This window comes from Numenius arquata, chromosome 11 (assembly GCF_964106895.1).
Source record: "Numenius arquata chromosome 11, bNumArq3.hap1.1, whole genome shotgun sequence".
Taxonomy (NCBI): Eukaryota; Metazoa; Chordata; class Aves; order Charadriiformes; family Scolopacidae; genus Numenius; species Numenius arquata.
In genome coordinates, this window is record NC_133586.1 from 27,952,523 (window position 1) to 27,977,090 (window position 24,568).

A 24,568-nucleotide genomic window follows, 5' to 3' on the forward strand; every position below is an offset into this window, starting at 1 on the left:
GAGTACTTTCCCCTCTAGAGTGACAGACAGATAAAGTGAGCATTAATAGAGCTAGGAAAGGGGTATTGTGTTACTTCTACTTCTTAATAATAATCAAATAAAAACAAGCTCCTCATGGCTTAAGCAGGGAAGGCACTAATTCAATTAAGCAAGGAGACATTAAACACATGCAGGGAAGTCTCTGGACCCGACTACATGCTAAAGACAAAGTAAAGGTTCAAGAAAGTCTACCTGGGAAAGATGACCAGCTAGCAGCTTCGAAATTGCCTTTTTTAAGCACATAGTTTCTGTTAGTCTTGCTCGAACAGAGAAATTCAGGTAAGCAAAAAGAGTAGTAGTTTTAGTATCAAGCTGGAGTATCAATCCCGGGATTGCCCCGGGACAGAGAGACTAAAGAGCAGAACTTCAAGTCTGGTCACAGGTTCTGTGAAGCAGTGACATTTATAACCTTTTGATAAAAAGCAGAGTGACAGTAACAGGACAAAGTGCAAAAGACAGGGTAGCATCCACAGTCAAGACAGCTTTGCCCCTTGAAGGGCTGTACTCTACAACCCTGTTCACACTGCAAGGCTGCTGAGGCACAAAACCCTACAGGGCTGCAAAAGGAGGCAAGACAGTAGCAACAGAAACAGTGTACATATCTAGATTAAATCTGAAAGCCCAGGATGTGTGACATAAAGAGCAGAGGTAAATTGATAAGCCACTAGAAAAATAAAAATTGGTATGCACATGTATGGACACATGTGGTAGTTTTACAGACACAAGAGGACAAAGATCAGCGCTGTGAAACACGGGAAGATTTACTACAACGTGAACATAAATGATTAAGACAAGAGAAAGCTAGTGTAGAGCAACTATGATAAACTTCAAAGTATGAAGAGCGGAGTAGTGCAACGCGCTCTGGTAAACACACAGCCATGAGTAACTACAGCCACTAACTGAACGACACCATAGATCCAGAGGGTGGAGGCAGAATCTCTGCTGCTAAAACAAACTCCTTCTAGTTAAAAGGCTGGAATTGTCTGTCTGAAAGAGTGCTGGACAGTAAAAGCTTCAGTGCTAAGACAGCAATGGCATGAACGACTCAAATTAGGTTCCTCCAGGAGTGAAATGACTGCAATTAATCCACAATGTCACAACCTCTCCCTCTCCTTAGCAGAGCTGAAGCTAAGAGAAAAGCCACAGCACATCAGAAGCGGCTGTCAGAAGCTAATCTAGAGAGACTCCTTAAGCACTAGAAAATGCCACCAGGTCTGGGAAATCAGAAGATGATGTGCAGCAAACAAAATTCACTTCATCCCCAGCTGGGAGCCAACGGCTCAGTCTGTAGCAAAGCTACAAATCTTCAGGAGCTTCTTGTATAATGAACTTTAGGGGCAATCTAATTGCATGAGAGGGGAAACCCTGGAAGTTGAAAATGCTGCTACAAATTAAGAGATTTCATTACAGGAAACCTGTAATAATTAGTTGGAATAACTTTAACAAAGCTAAACACAACTAGATTACAAATGCATATAACGCACTTCGCCAGATTTACATGGACAAAACCCTTTGCAAGGAGAGCACAGACAATATCAAAAACCAGGAACCCTCAAGTTAGTTTTGGCTGCACAATCCTAGTTCTGTCCCCTCATGGCTATAGATGCAATGTTGTTTTACTATATGGACATGAGTAATATCCTCATGCAGCAAGACCATGCTCAGAATTATCAAGACTAAGCAGTAGCAATAGTTTAGGCATTTATCCTCTGACTTCTTCTTCCCTTTGTGATGTGGGACTTGGTCTTGCAACGTGTCTAAATGAGCTGAATATTTGAAAGCGTGGACATGGACATGAACACAATGTTACCATCATACATCCCTGGCCAGAAAACAAGCAAGGTTCTGAAACTGATACACCACCACAGGTTTGTTGTTTGGTTGTTTTGTTTTGTTTTTTTTTTTTTTTTTTTAAATATATTTGTGCTGCCATATCTCAGAGCCAGGGTCTCACTCCTTCCACTACTAGGCTAACATGGCCTGAGGAGGTAGGGGAATACTCTCACTTCAGTGGCACATTGCAACATATTATGTTCCATCATACAACTAACTAGGGCTTTCAGAAGTGCAGTTCAGCAATCCTCAAGGCTAACAACTGTTTTCCTGAAAATATTAAGACCCTTAACTTCAAAAGTTTTATAGGTCCCTACCTTTCTTATAAAAAGTTGTATAGGTCCCTGCCAGGAAGGTAAATACATGAAATAATGGAAGCCATTTTCAGGAACTTTCACAAACATTTTATTTTGCACTCCCGTGTATTTAAAGGTAAAAATGTTTCATTTGCACTGTACTTCTCGGCTCATGACTGAAAGTCAAGGTAGGAAAGTGCCACACGAGAACACAGCACAGAAAAACTTGAGGAATGAAAAAAATTGCAAGCAGCATGATCCAGCCAGCAACTGGAACCAGGTACACTTTCTAGTTAACAAAAAAAATGGCAATTAATGTTGATGTGATAGAACAAAAGAGAAACTGCATCAAGGAAACCAACAGAAACAGGATCCCACAGTGAGAGTAACCAAAGACTGGAAGATTCAGTGCACAGGCTCAGGTGCCTGCTACCCTCTGCTTCAGAGAATATTTACTGTAATTACAGATTGCATTATTGTAACACCTCTCATTTCAGCCCTTTGAAGAGCATGAATAATAGTTATTCTTATCTTCCCTAGGAAGTAAAAATAATTGCATGAATATAGCAAATGGAGGCATTGGCAGAGAGGGGAAAGGAACTGGACTCCTGTGTTCATGTACTGCTTCAAGCCTGGCCAGCACTGACACTATCGAGGCACTTCAGAGGTGCCTCCCAGCACAGCACCCTACACACAGGCTGCCCAGGGTGCTTCACGGGGGCGGATGGTGCAGGTTCACACCAGCTCTGGATGGAGAAAAAAATCTGTACAAGGGTCACAATCATTGAAAAGAAATTACTGGGAAGGATGCAAAGAAATGTGCTGATTCAGCTTTAATACAGCCTCTGCACCATGCACCATTAATAGGCTGAAACCCGTATTTTCAGTCCCTATTACCTCATATCTGAGCACCTTCACAGGGGATGCTCTGGAGAAGAAAGAGATTACAGTCTTTAGCCTGTTCAAACCTCTCCCCTCTTTCCCTCTCTCTAATAGTGGGTTTGAAGTTCCCACCTGAAGCTAGAGAAAAAGAACATGCTCTCACAAGAGCTTTTATATAAGAATATTCTTATTCCACATTTGGATTAATCAATACCTTATTAAATAATGAGAACCAGAATATATATTTCACAGTAGGTCAGTTAGTATCTGTAGCAGCTGGGCAATAAAGAGAAATCTGTAGAGCTGGGCCCAGAGAGCCAGAGCAAGAATCCTGGTCTGCCCCATGGGCAGAGCTGATCTCTTCAGAAGCTTGAACTTTTACGTAGTATTACTTAAAACCATACCATGAATCAAATCAGTATCAGGTATGGTTTCCCTTAGGCCATTCCCAGCCCCAGCACTTGCAACAGTACCACAGACAATAATAATAGGAGGTGACCAGTTACCAGATTCTAAATCTTACCTCCTACCTTAGGATCTGAACTCAGGCAGAGTTCCTGCTTCAGGATTCAGGTGGTTTTGTTTTGAACTCAGCTGTTGAGAAGTAAAGGACAGGCCTCTATGTCCGAGGTCTGGGTTACCTTAAGGGTTACTTGATAAAACAGTAAATGTCTAATCTCCTCTCTCCATATAACATCATGTACTGGACACACCACATGAAAACAGGGGCAACTGAGAAAGACTTGGAAGCACTTATTCTAGTGAAGTTACAGGGAACTGGCTGTAAGACCCCATTCTCCACTGGCAATCCTATTAAAACTATTTCTTTCAGTGACAACTGAAATCTACCAATTGGCAGGATGTTTTTGACATACTGTTGAATTATGTAGACACATACAGTAACAACCTCTGAAACATCTGAGATAGCTGATTTGTAAATTCATTTAGTCAATCAAGAAAAATATTTGAGCACGTGCTTCTAATCTTATGTCATGAATGACTACAACTAAAGAGAGCAGGCTTTCCTGCGTTAACAGGCTAAATCTTTGACAATATACTTGATGGTATATTTTACTCTACTTACTTTCAGGGGTTTGTACTCTGCCATAGGTATTACCGAATCAATACTGAACTAGTCCAAAAGCACAATTCATATTTGCTCTGAATCCCTCTAACCTGAAGAAATACGATTTATGAGTGCTTCAAGTGTACCTGGAGGATGGATGGATGTACGTTCTGCAAAGAAGTTGAGTTAAATCCAACCCATAAAACAAACGTACACCCAGAATTTACTCTCACTTTACAGAGAAGGTTTTTGGTCTCCAACCATAAGTTAGTACAAGGTTTCACGAGACGTTTTCCCAAATGAATGCAATACATATAATTGTGAATGGATTGTTGCACTAAAGGAAACCTACCTTCAGCTCTTAGCCCATCCTTTTGGATGTGGTTGTGTAGCTCTTAGGAGCTGGGAACTAACCTAACGAGGCTGCAGCAGCTCTGTCAAAGCGCAGCAAGGACACAGCCATCAAACACCAAACCCCAAGAGACAGAATAGTGAGACAGAAGCATAAAGCAACAAGTCATTGACATTTCTGTATCTATTTGGGTCACAAAAGATTGCCCTGTGCTTTGCAGAACTTTTCAGTTAAGTAAATTTTGCCTCTTAACTATATCTAGACACTATACACACACACACACAGTTTTAAGCAAACGGGAACGAAGAATTCGGAAAACACAAACAGTGCAAGTGGCAAAGATCTGATCTTACGGGAGCTGTTCCGATTGGCTCAGTTTCAGGGGATCATTTCACACAGACTTGCTCCACCTGCATTTCAAGTGGAACAAAAGAAATCAGGAAAAAAAATTCTTTCCTGTTAAACTGCCTAACACTTTTAGGTTGTCCTCAGAGATCAGAACTGCCACTAGTGTCTCTGGTTTCAGTTGTTTCCAGTCAAACAGCTCAAGGAACTAACAGCAAGAACAGGACCTCACCTCTGGAACGTAACGAACAGAGAAGGTGGAACATGCACCAAGCTGCAGCAAATTCTAAAATTCCACATTTTCCAAATTACCATCTACACTATTTCCTTCTCCATAATTACGGTGTCTTATGTTAGACCAATGAAGAATCAGCACTCGGGTTTCGCTTTGGTTTGTTTGTAGGGTTTTTTTCCCTTTAAACAGAACAAAGGAAGACTGTTTAAATAAGCCTGTTCCATCTACAGGAGAGAGAGTAATTCTCGTTCTATAAAGGAGTAAGAATAAAGTGAATTTCAGTGTCTCATTTTAGTGTTATTACACACAGCCATTACAAAGCACATTGAATTTCTATATGTTTATAAATAAAAAGCAGTGATCATTTCTAGTGAAAATAAAGATGCTGGAAATATTTATGTTGCAATATAAGCACTCACTGTACCTTTCCCCTCGCTGCCACCTAGCACATCAAAGAGTTTAATGCTACCTTTAAAGATTTCCAAGTGATTGAAATTTGATTGCACTACATTAATGACCACCTGCATTACATTAGTGTTACTGTTAACACATATAAGTGATTCTTAGCACAGGTACTGAGTCAGAAGGGAAAAAACACAAGCTCGTATAATTTAATAACTACCAAATAAATATATCTTGGTCTCCAAGTGAACTATTTTGCAGTCAGAAAAAAAGTAATTCCAAGAAAAAATATCCAAAGCTAAAAAGGTTTATAGTATCGTGCTCCCGTACACTGTCAGGTAATCCATCAGCAATCAGGAACTATGTGTATCAGTAATTCTGACAGTGTTCCCTTACAAAGAGTTAAAAGAGAATGTTATACCCTTCTACACTTGCATGGATTGAGTGATCATTGACTGACGACCGCAAACAAAACGCAAGCAGAGCTGTTCAGTGAATACAAGTTGGGACTATTTGCTCACTTTTGCTCATTTCATCTTTGAACAGACAACTTCCTCACCTGTCACATATTTGACTTTGCTGGGGAAACACTGGGGAGACTCTTCTGGGGAAAGCAATTGCTTTGAAAAGAGCAGACGTTGGAATTACAGTAATTAGATCTAGAAAGAAGGTATAAAAACGTCCTTGCAGTTAAAGGGGTAGCAATGAAATTGCCTCAAAATTTGAGTTGAGAGCTCATTTTTAAACAGAGCACTTCTGTTGCCATTATTTGAAATTAGTTGTCATTGTCAGATATCTTAATTTATTTGCAATTTATAATTGAACTATAATTGTGACATTCTAGGAGTAAACTAAAAGCTCCCATGATATTAATTTTGTAATAAGGAATATCAACATTCAGGTAGTGACAAATACATGCCAATTTACATCTTCTCTTAGTCTAAATAAAATAACTCTTTTATTTAGGCCAGTTTTCATATTTGTTCCTAACCCTGCAGGAGGATTTCTAGGATTATGTGACAGCACTGATTTTAAAGTAGAAAGGTTAAAATTCCATCTGCTTTTCTTGCTTTTATATATATTAAATACGTTTTACTGGCTAATGTTAAATTTCCTCCACTTCTATTCAATCTTTTGTAAATCTTAGCTAACGCATATTTTAAAGATAATAGCTGAATAAAGTGTTTATGCTAATACTTTATCATTGCTTTTTCCTTTGCTAGATAAACTTGGCACAGCCAGTGATCAAAGCAAGAATATACTCAGTGACTTGGGAATCCCTTTGTCTTAAAAAAAATAATAAAATAAAATCTTATTTCCTTCATCATGAAGTTATTTTCTTTCAAAATTTAGTGATACCTACATGCCTTTATGAATAAATAATATGATCCCCAAAGCTCACTTAATTGTTAAAACACATGCTTTACTCAGCCAGGAAAACATTCAACAGAAAAAAAAAGTTCATTACATTGGTAAGATGAAGATAGACCAAATCTTCCAGTTCAATACATGAAAACAGAAATATTTCTCCCTAGGTTATTTTGCTTCTGGTTACTTTGCTGAAGTGCCTGGAATAGCAAATACAGAGAAGTTTTGTTTTATTCACGTTCATTCTATCCGGTCTTTAATCTGCAAATGTCACAATGAAATTATTTTAGGTAGCCACAGAAAATCATGCACCTAATTATCAGCTGTGCTTCCATTATCTCAAGAGACACTTTCCTTTTCCCAGGTTGGTACTAATTTATTTTCAGGAGAGAAAAACTATTAACAATAAAAAAAAATTAATTAAGAAAATTGGATAAAATAATATACAAGGCAAAAAAAAAAAAAAAAATCACAGCTTCAGATTCTCTCTGGCTATGGCAATATACCAAAGCAAACAGAAGTCTTCAATAAAGCATAAAGCATAATTCCCTCTTCACAGGCTGTAAGATTCTTAATAAAGATGAAGGCAATATTGAGAATCAGTGCACTGACAGACAATGCTTTCCTTCCCACAGCCTATCTGCTACTCACAGTGGCTTTACTGAAACAGATTTAAACAAAAGTAAACAGGAGCTGGAAAACTTGGAAGTTCTCTTACCATCTGACAAGTCAATTAGCCCGAGGTAGTGCAAAAGTTTCAGAGAGGAGCACACCACCACCACAATCCCTAAAGTCTGGAGTCCCTCCGACTCGCCTTTAGTCCACATCCTTTAAGGCACCACACAGATACCTACTGGTGTGCCTGCAAACAACCGGCACACATCTAAAGCTGAGAAATCCTCTGTTTGAAGCTTTTCTTCCTGCTGCTCAGCTAAGTGTACAGCACATTTCCCTCTCCCCCTCTCTCTCTCATTCTCACACTCCTTCTGTTTCTCAACCTCTCTCCCTATGTCTAGTTCTCCTCTGCCCCCCCCTCATCCCTCTACTAGCTTTTTTCCCTTTTTTTTTTTTTTAAACATGCAAGCAATTTCCACACTTAACAGTAATCTATGATTTTATTTTCTTTCACTTCAGGGTAATTCTCTCAAGAGTTTACTCTGCCCCTGAACAACTTAGCATTATGTTGCTAACCTCAGCAACATCTCACACAATTTTTTTTTTAATTTTCTTTTTAAGATGTCTGTGATACCAGTCAATTTTTGCATTTGGGATTTTCTCAATAATCCTGCCAATGCAGATGCTTTTTGGCAATGCCTCTTCCGTACTGCGTAAGAGAATACGGCACATCATAGGGGAGGAAAGGAGAGGTCTTTCCTTTTCTTAATTCCTCTCCTCCCCAACATGCTGGGATATACATAAATGCACTTCCCACATATATGTCTATACCTGTCTAGAGCCCAGGACCTACACAGCAATTCTGTTTGTAAGCAACAGCTCTAAACTCTGTTCCTCTAGGTTACCTACTGGACATCAAAGAGTGCATTTTGATGGTACATAACGTTTACCCAGACATCAATGTGGACCAGTGCCGGCCTGGAACAAGCATCCTTTGCAGGCAGGTACGGGAAGACAGATACGTGCACTTTACACTTGCTCATCTTTGCAATATTTCACCAGGCTGCTGGTATGGGGCAGCACTGCGGGCTGCTCTCAAGTTAAGTCAATTATGTATTTCTCCATTAGCACCACAGACGAGTAAACACTTGACAGGTTGAGTGTTTTATCAGGATGGCAGGTGCAAGATTCCAACACCAGTAAAAGCTGGATTTTTCAAGCATGCTATTAGTGGAAGATGCTAGTATACCCCATGTGAGATGATCAAGGGAACAAAGATAACCAATACCTGTAAAATAAAAGGACTCGGAGGCTCCTTTTCCCCATGCTGTTCCCACACTCCCACCCTGCTCCAGGCAAGCGGGAGCTCTCTTTCCTTGCAGTCCCGAGAGCAGGGCAGGCTGGCTTTCACGCCGCCACAGTGCTCCCACAACCTCTTCTGATGCTGCCTCTGCCCTAAACTACCACTGAACAATAACATCAGGTGCAGAACCTCAAAGGGATTTTGTATATCACATTAACCGAGTAACGCACTTTAATTGCTTAGAGACGCTCATATTAAAGCTAGGTTGGAGGTGCAGAGTACTCATACATACTCGAGCGATCAAGTCAACAAGCAATGAACACTTTAATTGAATTTGAGCTTTGGTTCTGTACGCAGGTGGCCAAGAAGAGATCACACTTGCAAATGTGGTATTCATGAGGGTTCTCTGTCATTGGCATCTACCTATCCAGAGCTCGATGCTGTGATATCAAAGCCACTTCTACTGATGAATACTGCAGACCAAAGGATTATTTCATTTTTTGTACTCTGTAGCATCTGCCACATTAGATTTTCATTGCCCCGGCTGTATGACTGGCTATGATGCCACATAATGGTTCATATTTCCCAGATTAACACATTTCAGCTTTAAAACTATCAAGGAATTGAAATCACTGCACATTCATTCTCTCCCAGACAAGAAGAGAATTTGAAGGAGAAACATGTGATAAACAGACCTCAAAGTATTTAAAGATTTCTTGGTTTATCATGTCCTGTTTGCCCTAAAAAACCACACACTACTACCACAAAAAAGCTACAACAAAACCACCCAACCAACCAAAAAAAGCCCCATGACATTAAAATTGGCCAGGCATATTGACCACAAAAATAACCAGCTTCCTTCCTGTCTATAGAAGAGATATTTGACAGCTTTACTGGCTGCCTGGTAGACTTTGCACTATTTCCACAGAATCCCAAGTTAACAGATCTTAAAGAGTGCACAGAATGAAAGAGACCACCTTACTCACCCACTCACTCCCAGGCACATTGTTTACTTGCAGATCATCTAATCACAAAGTTTCTTCCCAACAATGCAAGAACCTCCTGAATCTACTAATTACCACCAAAAAAAAAAACCCTCAAAAATGATGATGAGCAATGAAACTCCTACAGGTATGCTTGCAATTCTACAGTTCTCCCATCATAACATCGCACCTCTGCACCTTCTAAAGCTCTGCAGCAGCACCTTCGCAAGAGTCATGGGGAAGGGCATGAAAAACCAGTAGTTGTGTTGTTTGTGTTACTGCAATTTATGCCAAGTGTAACAATTTTGACTTTTTAGGCGTTCCTGATACAAGCAACTGCAAAATAACATTTGTTTTGAGTCCCTAGAATCCTTGTTGCATGAAGACATCATACATGCCAGAAGCTCAGAATCCATTAGACAGTAATATCTAATGCTGTCAAAGCCAAATCATGATTTTCGTGAGGTTAACCCAGGTTTTAAATAGGCTTGGAGGGAACGTTGAAGGAGAATTTTTCCATTCAGGACCTTCACACTGGTTTAGGATCACTTTGAAGTGAGCAGTTCTGCCTGGATGCTGTTTCTTCTCCCTCATTTCCCCAAACTTTCCTCCTTCCAGTCATTTAGCTCATTCTTCACCTGATCGTTACTGCCCCAAGAACCAGGACCCTTTATGTTAGAGATGTGTTGGTGTCATGTGGTGCTAACTTTTTATGGAAATTGCTGCTAGTTGCCTGACAAGACAGCACACCAGGTCCCTCCAAGCCAGCCAGCTTGGAAGCCACATACTGGCCTGTTGTTACGGTGTACAATTAAAGCAGATCAGCTTTCTGCTGCTATTTAAACATTCAAATCATCAGGAGTGACTGATTAGAGAGTTGGCTACCGATGCCTTACAGGAGGCAAATCCTATGACCCAAATATTCATCTCTCTTTTCCCCACTATAAGAACTAATTTAAGTAAAAGAGAGCATCTTTCCTCAAAAGCCTCATTTACTCCTCATTCTTTACTGTAGTATTGAGCCAATGAGAGAAATGGGTTCTGTGATTTAAACCAAAGAAAAGCTACTCAGTTTAGTTTTCCAATAGAAATCTTCACATAAGGAGAGGATCACCAACTCTTAACATGAGGCAGAAATATCAATCAAGAGTTCATTAAGTATTTTATTTGACTCCCTCCTGGAGCAATGAGGAAAAACCCAAACCAATGCCAAATAAATAGTGGGATTCAAAATTTGAGTTCTACAGTATAAATATTCTACAGCTTAAAAAACATTCTGCAGATCTGCAGCAGCTTTTGGATCAATGCTTCCCAAACATTCGTAAATCTGCTGCAAAATACATACCATTATCCTCAGAGAGGGCAGCCCAAGAGACTAAATGATTTGAACTAGAATCACACATAAAACAAACAGCACAAACTAAAGTGCCTGGTTTTCTACCGTAGCCACCGAACAACAGATTGTGTAGAACAGCAACTGGAAGAACATATTTCTAGCTCTATACAGCCAAGGTTAAGCTCACCAGTGAAGCAATAAGCTTTATTTTTGCCAAATCCTAAAAAAAGAGAATATAAACAGCCAAATGTTTAAAATACCAGATGTCTTGATAATAGAGATAGATGTTCTTGCTAATGCCTAGTGTACCTATCTCTCACATGTAGCAAAAGAGGTTGAAAGCCTCAATTAAGCGCAAAAAAGGTTTATGCTTGGTATGCACAACGTGTGCCCTCTGGGAACTTATATAGGAACTTTACAAAGATCAATCAAAATAACACGTAATGAAAAGGGGTTTGTGGTAATAAAAGAATTGCTATGATGAATCATATAAATGATTTATGCAATCTATAATCAGCTCTTAAAATTGGTTGGGGGAAAAACACATCATGTGGGGGTGCAAAAATCACAGCCAAATAGAATAATATTGCCTACAGCAGAAGCTTCTCCAAGTGACCAAGCTATTTGGAACACATTTACACTTTCAGAGAGGAGGATTTATCTCCTCATTTTCTTTTAAAAAAAAATGCAGCATGACACGTTCTCGTTACCCACACCTTCAAGAAAATTCCAGTGGTATTCTATGATTAGCCTGGTAAAAAAACCCTAAATATTAAATTTTTGTAATTTTGAATATTCCTCTGCTCTTGTGTTATGATAAAGAATGAACAGGAACAACTGATTGATTCTTCTTGTACAGTTCATTATTTCAAATATCTCTAGAACACCTTTGTTTATGGATCTTCTGATACTTAGCAGTCCTGAACAGTCTTCTCACATGGCCACTGTCCATAAATCTATTTTCATTGCAGATCTCTGAAGCCCTTCCACTTCTCTTGAACTGGCATAATGAGATCATTCACAGCATTGCAGGTGACCACAGTATCAGAACTATGAAATTACTATTCCATACATCTTTATCTAATATGATTTCTTTTGTGCGTGCATAAAGTTAGCGAGTTTTATTGTTGTTTCCATTTCAAGCTAAACAAACCAAAATGAAAATTAGGTCTTTCTCATGAGTGACTTTAACTTACCTAGTTCCATGCAACAGTATTAACTGCTTAAATTGCAGCTTTTTATCAGCTTGCCTTGGTCAAGAGTCATTCATCTGCCCTGCTCACCACAGGTGGTTAAGCCCCTTTGGTGTTTCTCAGATTTCTCTGGATCTGACTAGCCCTAAGTAATTTGTGCCATCTGCAAACTGTGTGGAGAGAAAACCATTGACTGATAACTGCTGATTATAATTTAAAAAAAAAATACACTATGAGTAAATTAGTAAATCTGATATTTAAGTAATTGATGGTTATCTAAAGCACAAATAATCTCCAGTTAAACTAACAGCCATTCGGTGACAGTAAGTTCAGGTTCCTTCCCATTTGCACCACTACAATTCCACCCTGCCCCTCTGCCTGCAAATTAATTTGGCTTCATATCACACTTGTGTTTCCCAGCAGTTACTCACCAGCAAGGAATGTTTTTGGAAGCCCTGACTAATTACCAGTTATTATTTTTGTCACTAGAGATACATTCTGTATAATGATAGGTGAACCACAAATGTCTCATTAGCTGGTTTGGATAATATAAAAATTTGGATTCCTTTCTATTGGCGCTGCACAGGGAGCTGGGAATAAGGAGCTCAGTTCCTCAGTCTGCTATTTCCTCACTGTGTGAGTGCAGGGAAGTAACCAGAAGATGAACCCTTGTCCTGACATAATATGAATTTTTCTGCTATGACAAAACCAGCTATAATTCCCATCAAAAATTCTCCCCTCAGTTCAATTCCTCCGATTCATGTGAAGGAGCTACTATCTTTGTTCTATCAACATCTCCCACCTTGCTGGCAATGGTCTGAAGACCCATGGACAACTTAAGCAGGAAGCAGGAGGACCCCACACATTTTTTCCCGTTAAGAGGACTGTCTTGAGCTAGCAACTCCCAGCCTTCTTGTGAGCCTATTAGCAGAATCCACCTCGCCAACTTTGAAAAATGCAGTAATATCTTTGAAAGAGTCCAGAAATCCAGTACATCATTACTGACTTTTTCTAGGCCAGCTGGAGGCATAGGCAAGCACATCCTACCCTGAAGTTACCACAAACTGCTGAATGGAGGAGTTTGCCTTACTTTGGACCTCATGATGGCACAAGCTGGTGAGCGTTAATGATGCACACATAGGTCAAAGTTAAAGCAAGGCTTCTATCAGGAGGCTTGACAGGCTGACAGAGTTGGGGTTGTTCAGCCTGGAGAAGAGAAGGCTCCGGGGAGACCTTATAATGGCCTTCCAGTACCTGAAGGGGGCCTACAGGAGCAACGGGGAGGGACTCTTGATCAGGGAATGTATCGATAGGATTAGGGGTAATGCTTTTAAATGGAAAGAGGGGAGATTTAGATTAGATACTGGAAAGAAATTCTTTACTGTGAGGGTGGTGAAGCACTGGAACAGGTTGCCCGGAGGAGTTGTGGATGCCCCATCCCTGGAGGTGTTCAAGACCAGGCTGGATGGGGCCTTGAGCAACCTGGTCTAGTGGGAGGTGTCCCTGCACAGGGCAGAGAGGGGTGGAACTTGATCTTTAAGGTCCCTTCCAACTCTAACCATTCTATGATTCTATCAAGCTACAAATCATGAGGAGACCAGCAACTACTGAAGAAACCATGTACCTTGAAGGTCTAATACGAACCACAGTTTACACGCACATTGGCTGGAACTGAGTAGTATACAATTGAGGGAAGGTATAATCGATGAAAAGGTAGTAACAACCTCTCCCAATTATTAAATACCATTGACAGGAATTCAGAGAGGCTCTATCACACTTTTTCCTTATATTTAACTGGTTTTCACCTGTTTCTCTCTAGATTTTTATTTCTAAACCAACATAGTTGCAACACTGCCACAGCAACAAAACCAAAACCAGCAGCCTCCTCTAAGATCACAGATCACTATCAGACTTGCAGAAGTGCAACGGCTGCTCTCAGGGCTGGCCCAAGTCCTCCAGCACCAAACTTGCTCTCTTTTCAGTGCTGCTGTTTAGGCTGGATGAAGTGCAAGCAACTGCTTAATAATAAGCTCAGCTGCACTAGGAAGGGAGACAGGAAAAGGCTGCAGGACTTTTCTCATTGTCCTACTTTTTTAGCAAACACAAGTTGAGGAGGACACATGCTGTGAGAGAAGGAAGAGAAGGGGAGAGGAAGTGAAAAAAGTTAACAAGAAGAAACGGCACAAGAAGGTATTTCAAGTCTGAAATAAGGAACACTGAACAAGGGGATGTAATGTGAAGAACAGATCTGGGAGAGACTGGGATGGGGCCACACACAACCCGAAACTGTTCATAAAAATATAAAACCTGATGTTTCAATTATACTGGAGGTTCACTCCCCACACACAGAAAATAGCAGTAAAGAGCAGCCAAAAGTAGCTGTCAAAACCCACAGTCACCAGAAGACAGATGTGCTCTGCAGTGGCATTTTCTTGCTTACTGGATTTCTGCCACAAGCAAGAGGAGGCATGACCCCCTCTCTTGTGGCACTGGCAATAACTGCTTCCAGAACCTGAACAGTAAAGAGGCATAAAGCTAAAAGCCTCTGCTATCACGTCAGGCTGCAGTTAATTTTCTCATCATCGGTGCGATTTCCCCCTGTATTATATATTTCCCATGGATATCAGCTTGTCACAGCTTCATTCCCAGTTTTAATAAAAGTGATGATTAACAATGCAAAACCTCTGCTCTCAGACTTTTTTTTCTAATGGGCTTTTTTTTTCCAGATTCATATTGAGTTAGGTATATGAGAACGACAATGAACAGGTAGGCTTTTTCCCCTCCCAAAGACTTAGAAGTTCGTGAATTTACATCACAGAAAACTGATGCAGGATGAATCACAGACTAAAAACTAAACTTGCTTAAGATTAATCGTACCCAGTTATTTGACATAACTGTATTTATTATTTACAGTTGGTACAACGACAAGTATCTTACTTTTCCCATGCATGTCAACTTGCTGAAAACTGCTAAGATGCTGCTTCTGAACAGGTCTCTTACATATTCCAACCTTATGGGTAAAGGAGAGACCCCTGAGGGATAAAACCAGTAAAACCATCCAGCACCACGTATGCTTTACTACTCTCACACTCCTCTCCCTGATGGATCTTCTCTTGACATCAGCCAGAGCAAGACAGGAAGCTGGTTTTCATTAAAATTATGTGAATCTACTGGTGTCTCCAGGCACCTGATAATTTTACAGAAACGTTACTTGGAAGGAATACCAGATATCACCCACTCCAACCTGCTGCCTAGAGTAAGAGCTGCCTCACTGCCAACAGAGCACTTGCCAGACTAGTCAAGAATTTAAGGCCTCCAAAGATAGCAAGCCCATCACTTCCGAGACAGCTGCTCACTCCAGTGCTGCACCACTCTCCTAGGGAAGAGTTTTCTCCTAGTGTTTAATCTAAACCTCTAAACCTGCCACTTGTAGCCACTGCCTCTGTTACAAAATATATATCTTTCAACAGTGCATGCACAGGGTCACCTGTAAGCCACAAGCCTTCCTCCAAGCTGTCTAGCTTTTGCCCATGAGAAAAAACATACATGCTGCTCTTTGCAAGGCAACACTTAAAGTCAATGCTTTTTGGGTGTGTTCTTTAGAGAAAGCCTTTGAGTATGGACCAAGTTATTTTGCTGCACTCTGTTTTGCTCCATTCCTGCAAGTCAAAACCTTTTAATTATCCCAAGAAGGGCAAGACTACAGGCCAACATCACAGACCCTTCCCCATCTCATCAAAGCACTTCCAACTAAGATGCAGGGAGTTTAGCTTCCTAAATCAGTGGGCTAGTCATAGAGTTATCTATTATTTCAAAGGTCACACTGTAAGGTGCACAGATGGGAGCATTTTCTGAGGGAGAAACAGCAAGGCTACCTTCCAATGTGGTCTAATCAGCAAGCAAGGAAAGTGCTGGTTTGGATTGTAGCTCTGAAGGTTGCACGTCTGACTGCAGAATAGGATTAGAAATATCAGAAGCTGTAAAATACATTTCAGCAATGTTTCACACATTGCCTGGGTACTCAAGACTTCATACATGATTCAGCCCATAAGAACACACAGGGACAGGAGGGTGGCTTTGCACCATTCAGATCAATGGGATTTTGCACTAGTCTTGAGGGCAACAGAATCCAAGCAATCATGAAAAGACAGTAAAGAAATACAAGTTTTGAAACTGAGAGGTTTGTAGAAACAGTTGCAAATCTGGAGAAGGAAGAACAACGCCAGGAAGCCTGGCCTTCACAAGGAGTTTGCATCCCTCTTGAAAAGCCATGGAACTACACTGAGTGCCAGAAGATACATCTCTGTTGGTGACGCCTGTGCCAAGCAGATGATTAGCAACCCATTCCTTTGTCTCACTAAAGGTCTATGTAGTTATTTAAGCAGTGTACTACAGAAAATGGTTACATTTTCCATCGTTCCACTATGGTAACACATATAATTTACTCAGCCATACAGTCATCATAGCACCAGTGGTCTCCAATCAAGATATCGGCTTCTCCTCCCTTATTTACCCGTTTCCCTTTAAGTAGCGAACTGAAGAATCAGTCTGTTTGGTGCATTTTTTTTTCCTCCTCCTGCTCTAGTGGAATATTAAGCTATGCTCTTATTTTTGCATGAAAATTATGCAAATTATTGCCCAGTAAAGATAATTTCATACATTTTTCCAAGTTATAATGTATGTATTACAGGGTTAGGCTCTGAACAATGCTCTCCACCTAAAGAATACTGTTCCTTTGCCTGTTATATTAAATCATGTTTTCTTACCACTTTCCATGCTGTTAGGGATTTTTGTTTTTAATTTTAAGTGGCCTCAAGCAATGAATACACGAACATGGTTTTCTAAATAAGCATGTATTTCTTTCTCTTACTGATCTGTTGTATGAGGAAATACCTTTAAATATTCTCGTTGGCTATTTAATGGCATCTCATCTTCACTGTACCATCTATGCATTACTTACACTTAGTTTTTTATCATCTGCAATTTATAATCTTGTTCTCCCCTCATCTTGAAAGATTTAATTAGTTATTTGCATAATTATTCTGCAAAAGATAGCGCCACAGAAATAAGGTTACTACTAGCAGATCAGAGTAATAAATTCATGAAGGGATTATGAAACTGTACAAAACTAATCATATTTTAGATACATCACAATGAATAATGAAATAGCAAAAAACTATTTTAGATACATCATAGTCTCAAATCACATCATCCCCAAAACGTTTGGAAACCTGGGCCAAGTAACAAAACTCTCAGCAATTAATGCTTTGCAATGAAACAGAATCTAAGAACGAAAAAGTCAATTTATAAAGCCAATGCATTAAGTTAAACTTTCTAAAGAATTAATATCAAGTTTGTAAAGTATAACATAGACAACAGAAAATAAAAAAAGCAGTTTATGCTGAAATTCTAAATACATGGTAAGTAGAAGAACTTTCGGAGGGCTCTCTGAAAAGGGGGCTGGTTTTGCTTCTGTCAGCACAGCTCCAACTACTAGATGCATGACAGCAGCTTCATGTAACTAGCACTCAGTATAGGGGTCAGCTCTCCTGAGCTTTCCAGACTGCCTCTGATTTATGAATTATGGTTTAACTGCTCCTCAAGTGGCACCACTATTTAAATTCTGCTTCTGGGCACAACACAGATAGGCTGACATTCATGGAAAAAAGGTCTGACCAACAAAGCATCTGAAGAGCTGTAAAGTGGGTAACACATGACAAACTATACTTAGGATAGTTAAAGCTAAACAGTAGCCCAAGACAATCAATCAATCTTCTTCAAGCCTTTTCCCTTATGTATATCTAAAAATATTTAATTACCAAGCAAGTTGGACATTGGTGCTGGAGCCAGGATCCTACTGGATACACTCCCACATTGCTACTACCAGTCATAGAGGAGAGGAGAACAAAAGGAAAACAACATGGCAACAGCATATACTGTCTGTACAGGGGAACTACAAGGACAAGGGAAAAAGATTCAACCTGAGAGATAAACCCTTTAAGAAGATCAGGAAGAAAAGTAAAATGCTGAAAGTACGTCAGAAGACATGAGATGCATGGAAAAAAGCAGTAAGGAAAATGAAGGTGCCAGGGGTTTTCTGCCAGCAGATTTACATTCAGAATTTAAGCTAAAATTCAAGGGCAAAAGCAAACTGAAGTAGATTTATGACTATAATGTCACATCTGGCAAAGGGCAGCAGAGGTAAAAATGATTTGTACATGGCACATCCCAGGTCTGTAAATATTCATATTTGGGGCACACTATGTATCATACACATTTCAGCAGTTAGAATGCTCCCCCAATAATCCATAATCCTTTTGAATACCTATATGTATTACAGTTGCATTTCCATGGTTGAAGATGATATCGGGGGATGGGGAGGGGTGGGGAAGGTGAATTTCTTCAAAGTCTTCAGCATGCAGAACCCAAAGGCTAACTTTTTTTCCAAGAAAGGAAGAGACACCTGAGAGCCAGCTCTTGATAAAAGAAACATTCATCTGCATGAAAGAGTTTGTTGGATCTTATTGCAGAGGCACTTACCTCTGAAGGAAAATTGCTACACATCTCTTGGGCTAATCCCAGTGTCAAATGGTACAAAACTAGGCTCAGGTAAAGAGGGACAGAGTTCAGTGCATTTTAGAAGCGCTGGACCTTGGGACTGGAGGGTTTCTTCCAGAGTCCGCAGAAGAATGGCAGTTACACAGACTACTACCGCAGAGCTCTCCAGGGATAGCTACTAAACGCTGCAGGACAACACTAATGTTGGCGCTGCGAGCCAAATATTTCACCCTGTGTGCATCTACACACATATAAAACCCATCACGTGGTCATTTACATATATCATTTGTACTATGCCATTTCTTAATAAAAAAAATCAAATACACAGCATGCAAGGTATGAAGATGAAAGGCTAAATCCCGTTGTGAATTGTGCTGGTCCAGTTCCAGTGACAATATAGATTTTGATCAGCTCAAGCACAGGAAGATCATTGCTCTTCAGAACGTTATACCTGACCATTCAATGAGCTTTTTAAGGAAAAGATGATTAAATATGTCCACATAGATATTTTCATGATGTTCCTTAGTATTCATTGGAGATTTTAATAAACTGCTACCTCTACTTAAATATTCCTGTCAATTTGCTGATTGGAACACATTCTAATTAAAGGAAAAGAATATGATAGAGGACACTACTTTCCCCTCACTCCCCACAATTTAATTAAACTGCAAGTTATTAATTGCAAGGTTGTTTCTTGTGAGAAGAGTGCAATGCTTAATTGCCATTATTAAACTAAATATCAGTTTGGATACATCAGTGAATTCTTTGCTGCTGCTCAAATATATCATAGCTCAGGCCTAGAGGGTAATACATCTAGATGAAATGAAAGGGTATTGCAGTTGTTGGTACTTAGAGCTCTTTCAGGCAAAGAACAAACCCAAAATCTAGCAGTGATGCCAAATTATGTCCGGAGGTACTGGAAATGATAGTTTAGTTAATCTAAAACACAAAACACTCTTCAGTACATGCAAAAATCCGTGGCTTGAGCTTTCTCTGTCCTTAAGCATTTTACATTCACAGTGAGTAGCTAATTACCATCAACTCTTTTTGTAAATCATCGGGAAATCATGCACTATAATAAACTTATTTTCATGTAAGATTTATCCTTCAGTTACAGCTTAGAATTTTTACAAAAGTATTGATATGAATTCTAGAGCTATATATCTAGATATATCTCTGCCATTTCCAGAGAGGGAAAAAAAGATGGCACAACATCGAAGCACTTCATGGAATAACTGAGCAGTTTCACATTTCCAGCTGGCCTTGAATACTGAAGGATGCTTCTCTGCAAAAGAAAGCATGCAGGAAAAATATTTGGGACATGAAGGCAGGCAGAAGTTCTCCCAATTCTGGTAGATCATGAAATCATTCTGCCAGTTTTGGCTTCCTAGAGAGAACTAAAGCACTTTGGTAATGTAAATTTAACAGTTTAAGCAACTATACAAAGGTTTAGTTTGCTTGAAGAAAGCTAGATGATCTATGTTGAGAAAACACCCTATTTTCTGCCCTCCATTCTCACTGTTTTGTATAATATTGGGTATCAGAAAGGCAGCCTTTACAGACAGACCACCATCTACAATTGAATAGGAGCAGAGGCTCAGCGCAATTAGCAGCTTTCTGCATAGTTTTGCCATTTCATCTGTATCGGCTACTTAAAGGGATAGTTTTTAGATTACAAATATGTGCATCTGTATCTTAAGGCATTGTGGAAAAACCCACACATCATTATTAATTTTGGGGGGGAAAAAAATACATAAATATATTCGTGAATATGTTAAGCTTTGTGAGCCTGAACACTGCAAAATTCTCAAATCATCCAGTTCCACAAAGTACACTAATCCTGATTCAGTTGCTAACTCCAATATCATCAAAACAGGAAAGTGGAAAAACACTTGATTTCACACCTAAGCACACTGGCAAATTAGCATGGATTCTGCTAAATAATTGATCTGAACAGGAAGGAATTTTCTTTTGCCCAGATTGCAAAGCTACAATCTTTTGTGCTAACGTGCACAAAAATTCGATTCCTGTTTATTTCTCCTGAATATCAAGTAGGTAGTCTGGAGCTGTTAGAATACAAGCACCAGCAAGCATTAATACTTAGGTTTCTTCAGACCTGGGTATAAACTATTTTCCAGAGTGATATATGTATATATCTTCCTGAACAACAGAAGAGTGCCTGGAGAGTCAGTTAAGAGAAATAGCATCTTCTCAAATAACATCATCTCAAATCTAGTAAAAATTTCACTGTTATATCTCTAGTAAGAGAAGGTGAAGTTAGCATATTTATTCAATACATTCAGTTCAGTTTATACAGTAATTGTGCTCGGAGGGGGCATTAGACAGTGCATAGACTTGGAAATGCCATACAACAGCCTTAAACTTTAAGTGTCAGCTGAGGATTCTGGTTATCGCTTGTTTATGAGGATGTTAACTGCACAGACACTCAATTGACTTTAACGGCACAACGTCATTGCAGACTTTGCTCTGGTCTCTGCTACAGCTCCAAAGCACAGAGACAGGGGAATTAACTGTGACACTAAAGCTGAACCAACAAATCTTAAAGCGGGGCTTTACTTAAAAGGAAAGCTGTGCCATACACAGGTGAAGGACGGCATCATAATGAATTGTCAAAGCTGAGCCTGAGCCTTCACAGCAGCAATTTCTTAATACCTCTGTCCCTCGGTGGGCTGAAAGGAAAGGATGCAGACTCCCCCACTCATAGCCAGGCAGCAGCAGAGCAGGATAAACTCCTCATGCTTTGCATCATAGACATACACAAATGAATTATAAGGGCATCAGAGGCCCCACTGTGACTTTGTGGGGACTGGCTGCAGATACACTAGAACTAGCAATGTGACCTGGACAGGAGGTTAAGCGAAGTCTTTTTCTGTCTGACTGTCCATAAACCCCCTATACTGATAGTTTGACTTTGGGGGTAATGCTCCCCTTTATTTTTCTCTTGGGCACATATAAGTCAACACTACTTTGATACTGGAATTGACCTTTTCTCCCTGGTGTTCAGCCTTGCTTGGCTGAAACCTTGTTCTGCGTCACTGCCATTATGTAACTCCTCAGTTACTGCAGGGTTATCACTCACGTGTTGCTTCAACTTCCTAACAGCATTTAAGTAATAGGTGGTCAGCATCAGCCCTTGCTTGCTCCTAACAGGATGTCACAAAAAGAGAGAAAAAGGGGATTTTAGCCTGATACTTCGGAAACTGGGCTGCTCTGCTGGGGAGAAGTTGTGAAACCATGGCCAAGACACAGACACCGAGATGCCCCCAGTGCATTTAGGAGCCCGGAAAGGAGGTGCATATCTACCCTGAGCTCTATGCTTCACTCCCCCTTTTGCAGACAGGCTAATGGCACTGCCTCAGAGGGCTCTTATGAGAATAAGTGCACTAAGTGCTGTGAAACAGTAGGAAGTTATGGTATGGGGGCATTTAGAGAGTCTTGAAGCAGGGCTAATAAGCTGAGACATGGGTGGAGGTGAGGAAAGGTGAATGTGAAACATACAACACAACAAATTGAAGCCATGAAACATCTATATCTACTGGTATCAAGTAAGCATTAGTCCAAGAAAATAACTATGTCACAAAATCTTAATAAACTCTTTATATGAATTTCAGCATCTCGGAGATTGGCAAATCACTGCTGATTTCCTCATAAGCTACCAAGGACATTTGTCTTCCAGAGAGTCATTTGGGGTAAGACTATATCCCCTCCCCAGGCCTCCTTGGCATAATTTTGAGGAAGGTTTCTTGAAAAATGGTTCTGCCCTACTCTACTAGGATGCAGGAAATAAATATATTTTCAGCTTACGCCATTTCAGAGACTGCCCAACCCGGGGTGCCCTTTATGTACTGGTGGTCAGAAAGATGTCAGCTGCTGGGCATGTTGTGATACGGGTTTGCTGTGACTTTAGGGGAGGCATAGACCAACATTTCCATTTTAATAAAGAAATCAGTTATAGAAGATGTCATAAGGGGAAGGCAGTTCCAGTAATGGGGAATTAACAAGTTCCTGTAATTAGCCAATTAATTATCTTCAATCTAATTCATTAAGAAGTTGCATGTTCTCATTTCATTCATTTCTCCTCCCAGCCTCCTCTTTCCAGCTAATTCTAACTGCAGAAAAAGGTGGGAAAGGTAAGACCCCGCAAGAAACATCTAGCTCAACTGCTATGCAGTCTCAAGCCCACTCCAGAGCCGACCCACATTGCATGGTCATCTCCACTCCAAGGAAAGCTGGAGGGACTTGGCAATTGGCAGCTTTGCCTAGGGCCAGCTGCCATTACACAAAATAGGGTTAATTTTCAGTAGTAGTCTGAACACGATATTGAACTATTGATGAACCAGATCAGCACCTGGCAAGCACAAACCTCTGTGCAGGGTAACCCTTGTCTATCTTTTAAAACATTCATTATGCACTGCCTAGAGGTGTCTCAAAAATCTTTTTCAAGACCCTGCTCTGCCAACACAGCATATGCTCACCACTTAGCAAAAAATCAGCAAAGACAGAAGGTTTCCTGTACCTGTCCCTAACTCACACCTTTCTATCTGCCCGTCACTGGATCCAAGCTCAACTATTAAAGCCTGATGTTTTCAAAGAGTGTAAAGAGAGCAGCACTTCAGCTCTGCCTGAAAACCACCAATGGAGATGGAGTGCTGAATCCCCTTTCACAGCAAATCTTTTTCTAAGTTATCAGCTCAGCTCTCTGCCTCCTTGCTTTCTTTAGCATTAAAGAGAAGGAAAACCACAAAATGCTGGCTTTGCTTTCATTTCTGCTTATAAATCAAGCCACAAAATCTGTCTTAGCCTTATCTGTTAACTAGGAAAACATTTACTGGCTATATTCTGAACAGGCACTGCAATTTGGTATTCTTTAGCATAGCATTATTTCTTGGGAAGCAAAGCTGACTCCATTTCCCAGCTACAACGAAATGGAAATAAGCCCTGAGAATCTCTCTTTTGTAGTAAGTTTGCAGCTGTTTTTTCCAGTTCTGTGGTTTTATGGTTAGATTATATGGTTTGTAGACAGTGTTGCTTAAATGGGCTTTAAATTTATATAGTGCATTAAAATTTAGCAAATGGCTAAAGAAATGGGGGAAAATGTCCGTACAAACTATGAAATAAACAAATTGCTGCAGAAGAAAAAAATGGGCAAATTCTTTAGGCAGAAATTCATCTTATGTAAATACCAACCAGGAGAAAATTACTGCTACTATTATAAAGCTTTCACCTATAGCTTTGGAGTATTTTACAAAGAAACCACTAATAAGGAAAACGAGAGAAAGCAAGAGAACATTACCCAGAGCCCTGAAGGGAAGCCGGAGCCAGAGGTCAGGTTTCCTGAGTTTTGAAGCAGCTTAGATTGGTACACTGCCTTCACCCACTGTCTCACCTAAACCCCGTAATTCAAATTATTCAGGATCAGGCTGATACGCCACTTCGCCTTCATTTTGTTCACTTGTAATTTTAATGCTGTTTTCAATGACTTGTTCAATAAAGTCAATTTTTCTTTTGCTCCTAAATCCATTAAAAAATCACTGATTTGAAGGTTTCACTATTCCTTGGCTGCTGTTGAACAGCCTTATCCTTTAGAAAGCTTCAAAGCAGAAGAGAGAAGAATATGCAGGAAGGTAGGGTAGGGGAAGACAAAAGACAGGAGGAAATAATGAAAACTGGGTGATATTAAAAGGAAAGAAGAGAAACGTCCGATAAAAGCCAGTTTATCCATGCCATATGCGCCAGCCAAA

At 40.0% G+C, this 24,568-nt stretch overlaps 1 protein-coding gene across 2 annotated transcripts in view; it reads right to left on the reverse strand.

The window, feature by feature from the left end:
- Positions 1-24,568, reverse strand: part of KCNIP1 (potassium voltage-gated channel interacting protein 1) — a 282,480-nt gene that overhangs the window by 53,181 nt on the left and 204,731 nt on the right. The window contains exon 1 of one of the 2 annotated variants that reach the window (XM_074155391.1): positions 7,537-7,645. The exons of the other annotated variant lie outside the window; for it this stretch is intronic. Coding sequence (XP_074011492.1) covers positions 7,537-7,645 — 109 coding nt within the window. Of the gene's footprint in view, positions 1-7,536; positions 7,646-24,568 lie in introns of those variants that run through there. 2 annotated transcript variants of the gene reach the window in all.